Source organism: Calypte anna, chromosome 8, assembly GCF_003957555.1.
Source record: "Calypte anna isolate BGI_N300 chromosome 8, bCalAnn1_v1.p, whole genome shotgun sequence".
In the NCBI taxonomy this organism is placed as follows: domain Eukaryota; kingdom Metazoa; phylum Chordata; class Aves; order Apodiformes; family Trochilidae; genus Calypte; species Calypte anna.
The window spans coordinates 2,213,191-2,229,733 of record NC_044254.1 but is presented as its reverse complement, the minus strand read 5'-3'; the positions used below and the strand labels follow the sequence as shown (position 1 = coordinate 2,229,733).

The 16,543-nt window shown below is 59.7% G+C and overlaps 1 protein-coding gene across 1 annotated transcript; it reads right to left on the bottom strand.

The window, feature by feature from the left end:
* Positions 1-980: 980 nt before the first annotated feature.
* Positions 981-15,984, bottom strand: CRIP2 (cysteine rich protein 2). The gene is made up of 8 exons (XM_030455376.1): positions 15,810-15,984; positions 6,693-6,787; positions 3,731-3,788; positions 3,136-3,276; positions 2,924-2,992; positions 2,392-2,486; positions 2,104-2,161; positions 981-1,989 (listed from the first exon to the last, which is right to left on the bottom strand). The coding sequence occupies exons 1-8, from the start codon at positions 15,850-15,852 to the stop codon at positions 1,922-1,924; spliced, it is 627 nt and encodes a 208-aa protein (XP_030311236.1). The 5' UTR covers positions 15,853-15,984; the 3' UTR covers positions 981-1,921.
* Positions 15,985-16,543: the final 559 nt, after the last annotated feature.

Below are 16,543 nucleotides of genomic sequence, written 5' to 3'. Positions count from 1 at the left end.
AGTGTGGCCAGGGTGGGATGGGAAGGAGCAGAGTCAGGGCTGCTGGGATGAGTTAATCCAGAGGTCCTGAGACAGGGAGGGAGGGAGTTTGGGATGGGAAGGGATGCACAGGTGGTACCTGGGTTAATTCTGGGTGTGATGGGGCAGGGCAGGTAGAGCATCCTGGCTGCCAGGCAGGGATGGGGCAGAGCTGGGGGCTGCTGCTGGCACCCACCCACCCACCTCTCTCCAGCCCCAGGTCCCAGACCAGGATGCAGCCACTACGGGAGCACCAGCTCCAGGGTTTTCCCCGAGAAACGGGTCCAAAGGGCTGCCTGTGTTCTTGGGGGGCAGCCCCACGGGGCCCTCGCAAGAACCTGTCGGAAGGGACGAGCCTGAGCAGCGTTTCCCAGAGCTGCTGTTTGCCTTGGCAACCCCTGTGCCTCGCTTTCCAGACGCCGAGCTCCTAAGGGGAATATCTGGATGTCTAAAACCAGGTCTGGCAGCCCGAGCTGGTATCTGGCTTGGGGACTTTGGAGGCTCCCAAGGGTTTGGGGGGGGGGTGGGTTGTGCCCCCGCACCGCATTCCTGCCCCACTGCCGCGGGGCTGTGCTTTCCCACCGGCAGCTCAGGGGCTGCGTCTGCTCAGCACTCCCAGCCTTGGGGAACAGTGTCCCCTGCTGCACAAAAGCCATCTCTTTACTTCAGAAGAGGGGGAGGATCCCATCCCATCCCTTCCCACCCCATCCCTTCCCACCCCACCCCACCCCATCCCATCCCTTCCCACCCCATCCCTTCCCACCCCATCTCATCCCTTCCCACCCCATCCCATTCCATCCCATCCCTTCCCACCCCACCCCACCCCATCCCATCCCTTCCCACCCCATCCCTTCCCACCCCATCTCATCCCTTCCCACCCCATCCCATTCCATCCCATCCCTTCCCACCCCACCCCATCCCACCTCCTCCCACCTCCTCCCAGAGCTGAGTGACTCAGAGCATCTCTCAAAACCTTTTATTGTCAGCAAATAACAAAATCCAGCCCCGGGAGCCCAGGGAGAGTGAAGTGCTGGTACCCCAGGGCTTGTCACCCTGTGGGTCCCTTGCATTGACCCCTCCCCAGCCTTCTGGGCAGCAAGGGGGCTGGGTGTGCAAAGGGGGTGGGGGGTGTGAGTGAGAGTGGGGGGCACAAATCATTCTCCAAAGCGAGCACATTTACAAACAGCTCATAAATAAACAACAACAATGAGAAACCTCCAGCTCTGGCAAGCAGGTGGATGCCCACCACCCAGCCAGCCAGCCCAATGCACTCTGCCCTCGGAAGGTGGGGAGCAACCCACTCCCCCAGGTGCCTTCTCCTGCCATCATGGGCTCTGCCACCAAGGTCAGGGGGAGGGAGGCACAAACCCAAAACGTTCCTGGGTGCACCTACAGGGATGCCCTGGGGGTGCAAGGATGGAGATGCAGAGATCTGCCAGCCCCCAGGATCCCAGTGGTGGGTTAGGGTCAGCCATGGGGCCCAGGGAGAGTAAGAACCAGGGCACAGAGGCCAGGAAGGGACAGAAAGGCTGCCAGATGGGCACCCTCCTCTGGTAGGACTCCTGCCATCACCTTCCCCCTGCCATCAGCCCCTCGGGTACCACCCACTGTCCCACATATGGTGACATCCCCACACCCACCCTGCTGCCCCCTGCTCTGGGGCAGTTGGTGGGAGGGCTGCAGAGGGCAGAGGGCATTGGGGACCACCAGAGACACCTTTTTACCTTTCCCTTTAAACACTGAAGCTTATATTAGAGACTATGATATATAACCCTGGGGGGCAGGGCCATCCTGCCCCGAGTAGAGACAGCAGAGAGAGCCCAGCTCTGTGGCCAGCTCTGGCTGTGAGCAGGAGGTTAGTATGGGGACACAGAGCAGGCAGTGGGCTTGGGGGGGACATCATCTAGGGCTGGTTCTTTGCCTCGGGGTCTTTGTCATAGATGTAGCTTCCCACAGCTCCAGTGTTGACACCTGAACAGGGGAAGATGCAGAAGGATGAGTACCCAGGCAGGGAGGTGACATCTCCAGGGAGTGGTGGCATTGAGAGCAGCAGCTCAGGAATGGGTCCCCACCCCAGGCACTCACCCTTGGGCCCAAAGAGGATCCCGTAGCAGGGCTTGTGGCAGTATGGCTGTCCATCATGCTGTGTGGGGCAGAGAGACAAACATGTCACCTGAGGCAGGAGCAAACCCACTCCCCAGGACACATCCCCCTGCCTGGACCCCTGTCCTATCACCCCCACACTCCCCTGGGATGCTCCTGCCATTCCTCCCTTGCTCTCTCAGGCCAGCATGGCACAGCAGGGCTCATCCCTGCCCCTCTGGCATCCCCCAGGAGTTCTGCCCAGGGCTCTGGGGGTTGGGACATCCTTACCTCAGCGTGGCCCCCCGGGGTCAGGGTCTTGCTGCAGCGCTCGCAGCGTAGGCAGGGACGGTGCCAGTCCTTCCCCAGGGATGTCACCTTCTCAGCTAAAGGCAGGGACAAGGAGGGAGGGTCACACCAGCCCCCCCCTTGCAGACACACACACAGAAAGGGAAGCACACCCCAAAGGGACATCATCTCTGCATAAAAAACCCATAATCCCAAAGCAGCCCCACGCACAGCAGCTCTGCCACCCCTCTGCTGCCCTGCAAGTGAAAGAGAAGGTGGCCAAGGACAATTATTAACCCCACACTACCTGTTATCCAACAGCAGATGAAACCTTGCACCCAGGGAGAAACATTGCTCCTCCAGGATGTCCCATCCCTCAGGCTCCTTGGCCACATCCCTCTGCACCCCAAATCCCCCCCTCTGAGCCAAACCCTTCTCCCAGTCCTCCCTCCCCTGTGCCCCAGGGGTACTGCAGGGAGCCCCAGGGGACAGTGCCACCCCAGGGCAGGCACCCAGTGCCTGCACACCCCCTTACCAAAGTAGACCCTCTTGCCACAGCGTGGGCACATGTTGGGCTCCCCAGTGAAGGTGGTGACACTGGAAGCTGGAAAGAGACAGAGGGCATGGATGTGGGAGGCAGAGGGGACACACGGCTGCACCTCACACTGTCACCAAACGTGGTGGTGGCTCTGGATGAGCTGAATGCCACAGTAGGGGACAGCCCACCCTTCCTGCCCTGCCCCTCACCTTTGCTGGGTCCCTTGGGTGGTGCAGCGTTCACCTTCTTCTCCTCCACCTTCACTGGGTGCTCGATGGGTCCTGGAGCTGTCTGCCCCTCAATCTGTGGCTTGTCATAGATGTAGGACCCAGCACCACCAATGTTCACCCCTGCAGTGGGGCAGAGAGAGTTTGTGGGAGCCTGGGAAGAGTTGGGGTTCCCGTTCTCCCCCCAGCATTCCCCCAACCCCATGAGCCCCAGGACCACTGTGGTCACCACTACACCTCAGCCTTAGCTTGCTTTCTCCTGGCCAAGGCTTTCCCCAGCCACAGCTGGGATAGGAGAGGGGCTCCACCTTCTGTTAGAATGGGAATTTGTTTTTCAAATATATATATATATTAAAAAAAAAAAATTAAAAAAGCCAACTGTCAGGACAGATTCCTCCCTGCAGCAGCTTTCCTCCTCTCTTCTCCCTCTGGGGGAACAGTAGGGTTGCAAAAGCAAAATGCTGGCTCAATGCTCAATGCCCTGGCCCAGGGATGCTTTCAGGGCCATGGGGGGACCTGACCCCTCCTGCAGCCCTGGGCACAGGCACAGGGGGACACAGACATGCCACAGACATACCTTTGGGGCCAAAGAGCGTGGCATAGCAGGGCTTGTGGCAGAAGGGCTTCCCATCGTGCTGGGGAGAGAGGGGATTGTTAGGGTGCTGAGAGGCCATCACAGTTCCCTTCCCTCAGCATCATTTCCCATCCCCACTCGTGCTAAGAGACCCCCCCCCCCAGCCATGCCTCCATCCCAGGGTGCCTGCAAGTGATTAAACTGATTAAAAGTGCTCAAGGATTTCTGCCAGCACTGAGCTCTCTGCCTGTTCTGGGAGCACCCAGCACCCAGGGGCATCCTTTATCTGAGAAGCATCCTTGGCTCCCAGCCTGGTCGTGTTCCCCAGGAGCCAGGCAGGCATCCCCCTGCCCATTAAACACCCTGGGCAGTTATTTAGCAAATAAAGCACCGTGGCTGCCACCAAACTTCTCCTCCCTTGCCTTGGCCTCAGCTCAGAGGCCCTGGTGTGGGCACTGTTCCCAGCCCAGCTGCTATCAGCCCTGCTATCAGCTTGTCACAGGAAGGCAAGAAGCAGGTGATAAGCCCTGGAGCTTCCCCCAGGCAATGGGAACCAGAGCCCCAGAGAAGAGAAACAGGGTGTTTGTGGCTGGGGCAAGGGGTGAGTGGGGCTGCCCTGCCCAAGGACCCCCCTGGAAAAGCCATCCTCTGGCACAGGCACATCCCAGCACCCCAAAAAGCCCAGGGCACCCAGGGCAGGGATTGTGCCACTGGTGAGGCCACATCCCCAGTGCTGTGCCCAGTCTTGGGATCCCCACTACGAGGACACTGAGGGGTGAAACATGTCCAGAAAAGGGGACCAAAGCTGGTGTAGGTAACAAATCCCACAGCGTCCAAAATCTGAGCTAAGTAAACAAGGAAATTAATGTAAACCAAGAGTAGAAAGCCAGGCATTAACCTCCCTCTCTGAACTGAGAAAACTCTGGCAAGCCTTGAGACATTGTTTGCAGTTTTAGTAAACTCTGAGTGGTGTAACTGGACCTCAGAACCCCAGGTAAGTCAGACCCTGATTATGGTTTAGAGGAAATGGCCTCAGGCTGTTTAGCTTGGATATTAGGAACAATTTCTGCACTGACAGGAAGGATTGTCAGGCCCTGGCCCAGGGCAGTGGTGGAGTCACCATCCTTCAAAAGCCACAGAGATGTGGTGCTGAGGGACAGGTTTAGTGGTGGCCTTGGCCCTGCTGGGTCACCAGTTGGACCTGATGGACCTTAAAGGTCTTTTCCAACCTAAACACATCCCTGATTCCATGATCTCCTGCTCCATGCCCCATCCAGCATCTCAGCCCCGTGCTCCCCCCCTCTGCTGTGGGGTGATGAGGCTGCACCCAAGCAGGAGTGAGGAGTGAGGACCCTTCCCCTGGGTGCCAAAAGAGGAGGCTGGGAGGGAGCAGGGAGCTGGAAAATGTCACCAGGGATAAATGTCAGTGTCTTGGCAGGGATTCCATGCTGGAGGGGAGGGTAAACATTGGGCTGCTCTCCCCAGGACACCTTTCTGACCCAACTCAACGTCCTGGCTTGAAAGGAGGGAGAAAAAACCAGGGAAGGGCCAAATCCTGCTGTGGGCAGGGTCAGTGGGGCTGGGCTGCCATTCCCCCAGGGAGCAGAACCCAACCTTATATGGGAAAGCTGCGAAACCCTGGGGATCAACCCTGCCCCAAGCACAGAGCCACCCACACAGCCCCGTCCTCCCCAGCAGAACCAGCCCATCCTCCCCCAACAGAACCAGAACACCCTCCCAAACAGAACTGGCCCATCCTCCCCAAACAGAACCAGCCCAGCAGAACCAGCCCATCCTCCCCGAACAGAAACCAGCCCCATCCTACCCAAAACAGAACCACCCTCCCCAACAGAACCAGCCCCCATCCTCTCCAGAACCAGAACCACCCTCCCAAACAGAACCAGCCCCAACAGAACCAGCCCCACCTCCCCAAAACAGAACCAGCCCATCCTACCCAAAACAGGAACACCCTCCCAAACAGAACCAGCCCCAGTCCTCTCCAGAACCAGAACCACCCTCCCAAACAGAACCAGCCCCACCTTCCCAAACAGAACCAGCCCCGTCCTCCCCCAGACAGAACCAGCCCAATCCCCCCTAAGCAGAACCAGCCCCACCCTCCCAAACAGAACCAGAACCACCCTTCCAAACAGAACCAGCCCCATCCTCTCCAGAACCAGCCCCAGCCTCCCAAACAGAACCAGCCCCATCCTCCCCAGCAGAACCAGCCCCATCCTCTCCAGAACCAGCCCCAGCCTCCCAAACAGAACCAGCCCCACTAAACCACCCTGGACTGGTGGCCATGAGCTCAGCTGTTCCCTGCTGCCTGCTCCCCAGCTGTGCCACACGTTAAACCCGTGCTAAAGAGCTGGTGACACTCTGGCATGAGAAAGCACTGTGCAAAACCCAAGGCACGAGGGTGTCACCCTGGGCATTGCACAAGCAAAACACAGTTGCTCCAGCCCTCAGCACCTGCCACTGCCACACAGCACCCTGGTGCTCCCAGGCACTGGGCATCCACAGTGGCATCCCAGATCCCAGTCCAGCACGAGCCCTGGGGCACCCAAATCACCAGTGCCCGGGTAGCATCACCATGGCAACCTGTGCATCCCCCATTTTGGGGGTTTTAACACCTTTGAAGTGTCCAAAGGAGGCTGCCTGGTGCCCAGAGCTGCTTCAAGCACTTGCCAGGGGATGCTGAGCCCTGGCAGAGGCTGCCTGGGAGCCCACCCTGGGGTGCACTGACCCAACTCAGAGATCTCTGAGCACCCTGGGTCAGAGATCACTGGACACCACAGGGGTGTTCCCAGGCTCGGGTGCCAGAGGGACAAGCCCATCCCATGGCACTGTGTACCTGCCCCAGCCCAATTCCTGGGACACCTCATCTCTGGGGTGCTGGGGAGCCCACTCTTGCATGGCAGCACATCTCCCCCTCCCCACCCAACCCACCCAGCCCAGCAGCTCTTACCTCAGCGTGCCCACCCGGGGTCAGGGTCTTGTTGCAGCGTTCACACTTCAGGCAGAACTTGTGCCAATCCTTGCCCAGGGAAGACACCTTCTCAGCTGCCAGGGACACAAGGGAGGGCTTGAGCAACCACCCAGCACCTGCTAAAGCCCCTGAATTAGGAGGCTCCTAATGGCAGGGGGTTGCAAATCAGCCCATGCTGCAAAGGATGCTCTGCCAACGTCCCAGGGTCATTCAACACACACGCCCCCCCCTGCACTGGCCCTGCCATGGCACAGACATCCTTTCCCAGCACTATGCCAGCCCAGCAATGGTCAGGTTTTCCTCCCCGTGTCTATTTTTACCAGCCCCATTACCTGCCATGACCCTGCTCCCATTCAAATATTTGGAGTTGCCATGCCCACCCCAGCTGGGTCATTCCTCCCCATCCACACCCAGGCAGCCCCAGCTGCAGCTGCCCCTCAGTTCTGCTCCCAGGACACCCTCCTGCCTCCAGCTGGGAGGATGGGAGGGCAGGCAGCTTCTGCAACCCCCTAAAAATGGATTTTTCCCTATGGAAAAGAGTGATCCCTCCTCACTGCCAGCTCAGGAGTAGGACTGACATACAGATGGTTACCCCAGAGTGCCACAAACCCCTGGGGTGACTTTACTGCTGGCACCAAAAAACATTCCAAAGTCTTAATAAGCAAATACAAGGGAGGAAAATGCTTTGAGAGCAGCTATACCATTGCACCCCCTCCAGCTGGCCCCAAGCTGTGTGTCTTCACGCCAGGAGGTACCATGGGCTGCCAGTCCTCAATCTGCACTCCTTGTCCCCACTCCAAGCTCCTGGGGTCTGGGTGCTGCCCCTTGGCCCCCACTGCTTCCCATTCCCCTTCTCTCTCCCCCACACATGTGCAGAGACAGCTGGAAAACACCGTGACCCCATTAAAGCCACCGTAAAACTAAATCAGAAGAGCCAAATAAAACATTTAACAAGCAAATAAAAGCATAACCAGCCCCCGGCCCTGCTCTACAAGAAGACCTCCCCCATGATGGCAAGTTTCCCAGCTCTTTTTTGGGTTTTTTTGTTGTTTTTTTTTCCCCTAGGGACCTCAGCAAAATGTCACCTGTTTGCATTAGGTCAAGATGAAGGTCAAGAGCTCCCCAAAGGCAGCTCCTGGCTTTCAGAGCCACCCTCCTCCCAAGGCAAACAGCTGCATCCGGGCCATGCCACGGGGCCCAGATAAGCTGAAACAACTGCTGTCACCACCCAAAAAACTCAGCCCAGGCCCAGAGCTGGGGGGCTGATGGCAGAGGAGGGCAGCACCAAGGGGCAGAGCCAGACCCATCACTTTGGGGTGCAGGGCAGGGTCCCCAAGCAGCCAGGGGGAGGTCAGGCTTGGTGGATGGACCAGCATCATCCAAACCCCTCTTCCTGGTGATGCTTTGCACGAGTGGACCCCCAGATGGGGGTGAAGGGCAGGGTGAACCCCTAGGCTGTGGCCTAGGGGTTGTGTTTGCCTGCCCACAGCTGCCAGGGGAAATTCCAGGGAAACTGAGACTCAGGAGATGCTCTGCATGAGTGGACCCCAGATGGGGGTGAAGGGCAGGGTGAGGATGCCCTGCCACAGCCTGGGGGTTGTGTCTGCCTGCCCACAGCTGCCAGGGGAAATGCAGGAGAAATGCCTCAAACTGAGACTCAGGAGATGCTGCACACAAGTGGACCCCAAGATGGGGGTGAAGGGCAGAGTGAACCCCCTGCCACAGCCTGGGGGGTTGTGTCTGCCTGCTCACAGCTGCCAGGGCAAATTCAGGGGAAATGCCAGGGAAACTGAGACTCAGGAGAGCTCCTGCTCCCCCAGCCCCTGGCTCCCCCCAAGAGAGGGGGACGCAGAGGTTTAAGCCCCCCAATGCCTCGGGAGCCCCCCCAGCCCTTCCCCCTGCAGGACCCGGTGCCCTCCCCGGGAGAGGCAGGGAGGGAAACGGAGCGTGATGAGCTGAAAGCCGAGCCAGGGGCTTGGGGCCAAGGAGCCGCTCAGCTTTGTCACAGCGGATGCAGAGCCAGCCCAGGCTGAGCTCAGGATCCATCTCATTCCCTCCTTCCCTTCCTTCCCTCCCCCCCTGCTCCTCCCACCCTCGGGGCTCAGCGCGGTCACGGCCCTGGGTACAACGCGAGGAGGAAACTCCCGGCGGATGTTTTCTGGAGGCCATTGCAATTCCAGCTGGACACAGCCCACACCAGCTCCTTCCTGCCCCTGCTGCATGAAATACACCCCCATTGTGTGTGTGTGTGTGTGTGTCCCCTCCATCCGTAATATTTCAGGCAGCTGTGCATCCCTGACGAATCCATAACACACACACACACAGCATCCCCTAAACCATCCCTGGGCCACACGGAACAAAAGGGACCTTGCTGGAACCCACAGCCCCTGGCAGAGGATGGGAAAGGAGAAAGGAGGCAGCCTGGGTGCACTGTCCTGCTGCCAGGGCATGGGGACAGCCCGGACACTGCAGGGTGGGAATTCCCGTGGGTGGGAATGCCATGCGTGGACTGGTCAGGCATCCTCTGGCTGCAAACAGGGGCTCCCAGTTGGGCCTGGTACAGCCAGGATGCCTTTCCAGGCAGGATTGTTGGTGTGGAGCTGCAGGAGCAGTTTGGAGTCACCCCAGCCCATCTCCAGGCCAGCAGCATCCTGCTCGTGGCTGGGCTGCCTCACCACTAAATCACTGTGGAGGAAAAGCACCAGCACCCAGATTTCCTGACACCCACCCCATCAGCTCCAGAGGAGAAGCCTCTGGCCAGGTCCTCCCTACCACAGCAAAGCCCCCCAGGGCAGCTGCTGGGGGACCTCCACTCTATACCCCCTGACTCTAGGGGGTCACCCCCCATCAGCACCACAGGCAAAGCAGTGCCCAGGTTCCCTCCAGCCCTGCACAGGGAGCACAGGATTGGAAAGGGCTCCAGTGCAGGCTTTGCTGGGGCAGCTGTCACACCAAATGTCACCCCAAGCCATGGTGCCCACGTTCTCTCAGCATCCCACCGAGCACACACACGTCCTGCCCCACTCTGCTGGATCCCAAACCTTCACACACAGACTTGTGACAACGTGGTCCCCTCAACCTGCCTGATTTAAACACCCAGGAAGAGCAGGGCTCAGGGTACTTGGCTGCAGGATGTTGGGCTCTGCCAAATGGGCATGGCTTGAGCTTTGCCTGCCCTGGGAGCACCCATGGATAATAAACATCTCCCCTAGGGATAAAACCCCTGAGGAGGAGAGCTGGGGGCACGGATGGGTCCATCCATGACCAGCTGCAGGATAGAGCTGTGGGGTGGCAGGGAGCACAGCTCACAAGAAACAGGGAAAAATCAGGAGCAGGAAAGCACCAAGGGGGATGCTGAGGCAGCAGCAGCCGCACCCTGGAGACAAAGCAGCTCATCCCTTAATTGCCTGCTGTGCCCAGGCAAGGCAGCTGGCGTGGGCCAGAGGTGGGAGCATCTTTTCAGGGTGGGAAGGAAGCATTCCTCCTCCCAGCCTCAGAGCCAGGGGGCCCTCACACAGGTAATTTCCCCAGCCTGACGTCAGCTCTGCTTCCAGCCGGGGCTTATTCTGCAAAACCAACCCAAGGTGCAGAGCCACATCTCTGCAAAGGGCTGGGCTGTGCCCCATCCATCCCACCACAGCCCCAGGAGGACAAAGGGAAGGGCTGAGAAAACCCAGTCTGGAGATAAAGATGCCAAATCCCCCTAGGGACCCAGAAAGAGACATCCCTGGAGGAGAAGGATGCTGGCAGCCCCACTGAAGATGTGCTTCAAAGCAGCCACAGGCACAAAGGAATGAATAAGAGAGAGGAGCACGGGGAAAGGAGCCTGGTAAAGGGCTGGAAACAAAACCCTCCCCACCCCCTCACAGCAGGGCCAGGAGATGGAAAAGGCAGAGGGACAGCTTGAGGATATCCTGCCCTGCCCTGATGGGCTGTGCCACCAGCTCACCAGTCCCCTGGAAAGGGGCTGAGCTGCCTTTCCCCACCCCTGCCATCCCCAGGCACACCAGGAGCTCCTCTCCCCCCCTCTGGTTACCCCGCAGTGGGATTTTGGGGCCAAGCTGTGTATATTTAGCTCCCCCGCAGTGAGGAGAGGCAATCCCTCCAGCTCTGAGCTGCTGCCTTCTTGGGCTTCCTCCAAGCCTGCAACAAAGCCAGCTCAGTGCAGCCTCACCAGGGAGGAACAAGGAATACCCCAGGCTGGAGGTCCCACTTCCCAGAACCTTGCTTCCAGCCCACCCAGAGGAGTTCAGACTTTTTCCCCCAGGAAAGCTGAACCACTGGGGTGGGAGTGAGGGTTCTTCGATTTCCAGCCATGGTCCCCAACTCGTGGCACAGCTCCGGGCTGCTCTCTGCCTCTCTGCCAACAAAACCTCACCCACTGCAGACGTTTTCCTGGCCACGAGCCCTCAACCTCTCTGGCTGGCTCAGGGGCCTGGGGCAATCTCCACCAAGCCAGTTTTCCAAGGGGCTCCTCACCACGGGGCATCCGCAGGGGATGGGGATGGACCCCTCTGGCTCTGAGGCTGGGCAGCTCCACCATGGCTGTGCTGGGCAGAGGATCAGCAGTGTTTTGTGCCAGGGCTGAGCCCAAGAAATCAGCTGCTTTCCTTTCCTGCTGTGGCAGGGAAGGTGCTGGCAGGACCCCTGAGCAGTGGCGGGGATGCTGGCAGCCTGCAGCCCCCCTCTCACCCCAGCACACTGAGCAGGGCAGAGAGCTGAGCTGGGGCAGCCCCCAGCTGCCTCCCCCAGCCTGCCAGCTGCCTGCAGCCACAGGGTACACCCAGCTCCAAGCAGAATTTGGCCCAGGGCTGTGGGCAACAGAGAAAACAGCAGGAGAGGATCCACAGGATCTCCCTGGGGACAGCAGAACCAGTGCTCCCCATCAGCAAGTGCACAGCAGGCTGGTGGGGGGGCTTTCCACACCTCATTCTTGTTGCTGCCCCTCACCATTGCCCCCCTGGTTGCTCCAGAGCCTCACAGCCCCTTGGCAGAGGTGATGGGCACCACCACCCCACTGCAGGCCAAAGAGGCACCAGAGCACAGGCTCCAGGCTCTGTATTGTATTGCAAAATGGCAGTGGCAGATTTCCCATTACTTCTTGCTTGTGTGTTCCTGCTCCACCTTTCCTTGCCTTTCCTTTCCAGTCCAATCATCTCCCCTCTCCCCATCCCTGTGTTCCTGCCAGGGATAGGGAGGGAGGGAGGATGGGAACACAAGGAACTCTGCCCAAGTCCTGCCTAGGACCTGAGGTGTGGCTCCAGAGTCCCACAAACCAGACACCAAATGGAGTCCCCCTGGACCAGCTGGGCTTGTGGGGAGCTGCCTGACAGCCCCAAACCTCCAGTGGCACAGGGAGAGCTGGGGGCACCCACCACAAGCCCCTGGCACAACCCCTATGGGCACATCCATGGAGATCCCTGAACCCCAGCTCCCTGCCAGGGAACACACACACAGGAGATGCTGGCACCCTGCAGGAGCCCCAGCAGCTCCACCAAAGCTTCATAGTTTGTGAGAGAGAGGTGCCCGAGACCTCAAACCACCCCGTCCCACCCTCCCACAGATTATTTTCTATATAGCTCATGCTATTTTCCTGAGGGAAAAGCGAATGCTAATCAGCCCTTCAGCTTCCCACAGAGGAATCTCCTCCCCAGCAGGGCCCTGCCTGGGGAGCAGGGAACTGGTGCATCCTTAGTTACTGTTCTGCAAGGCCCACGGGAGGCTCTGAGAGCAGCCACCCCAAGACAAGGGGTGCAGGCAGTCACCCAAGGAGCACAGCCAAACATCCCTGCTGCCAAGCTGGGGGCCATCCTGATGCTGAGGTGCAGACAGCTCCTCTGGCTCTGCTTGGAGAGCCTCTTCCTTTGTTAGGAAGGGCTGGAAGTGAAGCCTTCCTGCCCCTCCTGCCCGGCTGCTGGCAGTGCAGTGCCCGGAGCCAAGGCCAGCAGTTACTCATTAATTGCAGAGTGGCTTCTGGAGCTTGGATTTCTGCAGGGATGACCCTGCAGGGAGAGCACCCCACACCTTGCTGCACCCCACAGGACATCAGTGTGACAGCGGGGTGAGCGGGTGACTCCCGCATCCCTTTAGGATGCCCCTTCCCAAACAATCAGGGCAGCAGCCTCCTGCCAGCCCTTGGACACCCCAGCATGGGGTGCAAAGAGCTCCCTGAAAGCCACCCAGCAGCAGGCCCACTGCACGTGTGCTTGCCACATCCCTGGGGTTTTTGCCTGCTTTGTGCTTGGGATAGGAAAACAGGAAACCCCCCGCTGCTGTGATCCCACACAGTTCCCTGGGAAAAGAGGGCCAGGGCTTCCCGTGACCCTGCAAAACTAATTTAAGGCTCCCAATGCAAAAGGGAGCTGAGGAAACGTGTGGCTCTTTGGCTTCAGGTGGCTCTGGTCCCTCTGGAGCTTCTTGCCAGAGGAGATAACTCAACCTTAACCTGCGGCCACCTGCCAGCACGGGGTGGGAAATGGCCCTGGGAGCTGCCAGAAAAGCTGCTGCTCCTCCTGTTAAACATTCACTTCATCCCTCCAGCCTCCCCAGAGTGGGAAAGTTAGCAGCAGCCACTCCTGGAAACAATGTCACAGACCTTAGCCTGCTTTAAAAAAAAGAAAGAAAAAAAGCCAGAAAACTATTTTTGTATTTCCCTATGCTTTTTAAAGGAAAAAAAGCTCATTCTGTAGCTCAGGAAACGCCCACATCCTCCCGACTGCGCAGGGAGGAGCCCGCTGGATTTTTCCAGGGAGCATGGAGCAACAGGCAGGCTGGAAATGAGTTTTCCATCGGTGCCCGGGACCGCTCAGCCGCTCAGGCACCGGGAAGGGGACGCGGTGGCATTTCTCACACATGACCCAGGGCTGCAATCCCTGGCATTCGAGAAGTTGTAGTTGGCAGCGTTCATTGAGCACAGGCGAGGAGTGCTTCCCGAACAAGCCGGGGCTTTATGAATCACCTCCCTGTTCAGCTTTGGGACAGCCGAGGAATTCAGGAGCGTTCCCAAAACCCAGGAGCAAGGCTCCCACTGCTTTCCCACCGAACCACGCAATCCCAACAGGAGCCACATCCCAGAAAGACGGCTCGGAGGTGGCAGCCGGTTTTTACGGATTAAATAAACGCACCGGGATTTATCCTGCCAGAGCCTGGGCGGTTCCTCAAGGAAAAGCTCAAGGCGTCAGCAAGGACGTGCTCCAGCCTATCTCAGCTCCAAGCACAGATAAGTTTTTTGGCTCGTTCCTGTCCCTACCCACCTCCCAGGCTCCCTTAGGACAGCGGGGGCCAAGCTGTCCCTGCAGGGAGGTGTGTGATGGGGGCTGCCACTTCCCCACTGCTGGGCACGACAGGGCAAGGTGTCCCCCAGGAACAGGGACTCCGAGGAGCAGCAGAGACTGAGACACAGACACCTACACCTACAGAAACCCCCACCCCGGGGAGAAAGAGCTGAGGGCACAGGGGACAGCACTGCCCACCCCCCAGGACACATCCCCAAGAAACTCCCAAGTCCCCCAAGCACAAGAGGAGAGAGGAAGAGTGCAGGCTGGGGGCTGGAATTCCACCTCTGGCAGCAAAATGGGGGGGCCCTGAGCCCAGCCCCAGCCCTCCCCCCAAAGAGCAACGCTGGCCCCAGGCCAGTGCCCAGGTGGCTGGACAGACATTCTATTTTCTGCTTAAAAAGGAAAAGATTCACTCAGGGAAAGACATCCAAGGGGTTGAGCCCTTCCCACCTCCACAGGAATAGGTTTATTTAAAGGAGGAAGACAGCAGATTCCTATTTCTCTGTGTTTACTTGGAGATGGCTGGAAAGGAATGAAAGCACCAATGCCTCAAGCACTCAGGCACCATCAGGACCCTTTGGTATTTCTCCACCAAACAAACATGCTGAGGCAGCAGGGACTGGACCCTGGAGCTCCAGAGGGAGATGGGCAGGCAGGCAGGGGTGCAGGCAGGCAGGGCTGGGCCAGACTGGTGTGCTGGACCCAACCCCAGAGCCACCCTGAGCCTGCAGGGCACTCCGGGATGCCCACCCCAAGGATGCCCACCCTGGTGCCAGGGGGGACAGGGAGCTCCTACCTTGGCACCACCACACCTCAGGGCAGTGGGCTGGGGCAGGCTACTCGTTGAGCAGAGCTGAGGCACCAGGGCAGGGGATCCTCTGGCTGCCCCCAGCAGTTTTTCTACAACCCAGGAGGCAGCCCCCACCCCGGTGTGTCCGATGGGAGACACCTCAGCCCCGGTTCCCAAGAGATGCTGAGCAGCCACAACCCCACGCAGGTCCCTCAGAGACCTGCAGGGACTCGCTGCTCCCCAAATCCAGCCCAGGCATGCCGAGATGGACCTGGAAAGGCCAGATGCTGCCTTTGAAAAAGTCCTATTGAAAATCTCAAGCCATTCATTAGCTGGCTCACACGAGAGCAGCTCGCTGAGGGCTGGGTGAGAGGCAAGATGGGGAAGGGTGAGGAGCACACACCTGGAGTGGGGTCTGCCAGGAGTGGGAACACATGGGCTGGGAAAAGGGCTTTGTTTGCACCTGCCACCACCTGCTTCACTGCATCCAGCTCAGGGCAGCCCCCCTGCCCCGACCCCATCTGGGTCAGATGGGCTGGGTTATCCTACAGCCTCAAACAGGGGGTACACGGGGACATGACCACTCTTTCCCTCCCCTCCCCGGCATCAAACAAGCTGCAGGCACATCCCCCAACCAGGGCTCCCACACCCTGCTTCACCTCATCAGCCCAGGGAGCAGAGCGGGGTGCTGGGGACCCCCCATGACCCCAGGGACAGCCGGCAGCATCAACCCGGGCAGGGGGGTTCGGGGAGGGCAGCAAAGCAGAGGAGCCGCGGCCGCTGCTAAGGGGAACCCGAGGGAGAAGCAGCCGGGGCCGGGCCGGGCTTTGGGTGCTCCCGGCCGGGGAAGGGGAGCGGGGATGCGCCGGGCTCGGAGATATCGGCCCCGGGAGGGGGGATAGGACCCGGGGGTGCACCGGGGCTTGGGAAAGGGGGTGTGGGCTGGCTCCGGGATGGGGGGTCCGGACAGAGCGGAGGGTCCCAGCTCGGGGAGGGGGATGCGGGGCCAGGCCCCGGGGATGTGCTCACCGAAGTACACGGTCTTGTCGCACTTGGGGCACTTGGATGCCATGGCGGGAGAGCGGAGCCGTGCCGTGCCGAGCCGCGCCGTGCCGAGCCGCGCCGTGCTCCCCGCTCCGCCCGGCCCCCGCCCACTGGCCCCACCGCCGCTCGGGGGGGGCCGGGGCGGGGCTGCCCGCGGAGCGTCTGCCCGGTTCGGTAAGGCTCGGCGGGGTTCGGTCCGTACAGTACGGCTCGGTACGGCACGGGATGACACGGCACGGCGTGGTCCGGAGCGCGGCAGGTGCACGGTGCCGGCCGGTGGAGCGAACCCACCCGCGTCCCTGTTTCCTATCTCCAAAAGGATGCCAGCGCTCAGGATTCTCTTTTCCTGGGGTGGGGGGGAAAGGTTGCAATTAAACAACGTGGTTTGTGAGTTTATACCAGCTCTGTGCCGGGTCCCCGAGCAGCGGTGCCGTGTGGCCTGTCCCTGGGTGACTCCTGCATCCCTGCGGGTTGGGAACACATCCCACTGAACAGGCACATCCCATTGCCACCATCCCCAGCCCCACAGCCTGGGGAGAGCCAGGCGAGACACATAGCAAGCACAGGAGCTGTGTTGCCACCTCTTTTAGCTAAGGGACACTTCACCTCCTCTTTTAAGGCCAGGGGCCTTAAAACACCTGGGGCGGTGCTTTCAAGCTCCGAGCACACACACAGCCCAGTACATTTGGGTTGGTGGAAGACAGGGACTGTGTGGCTGC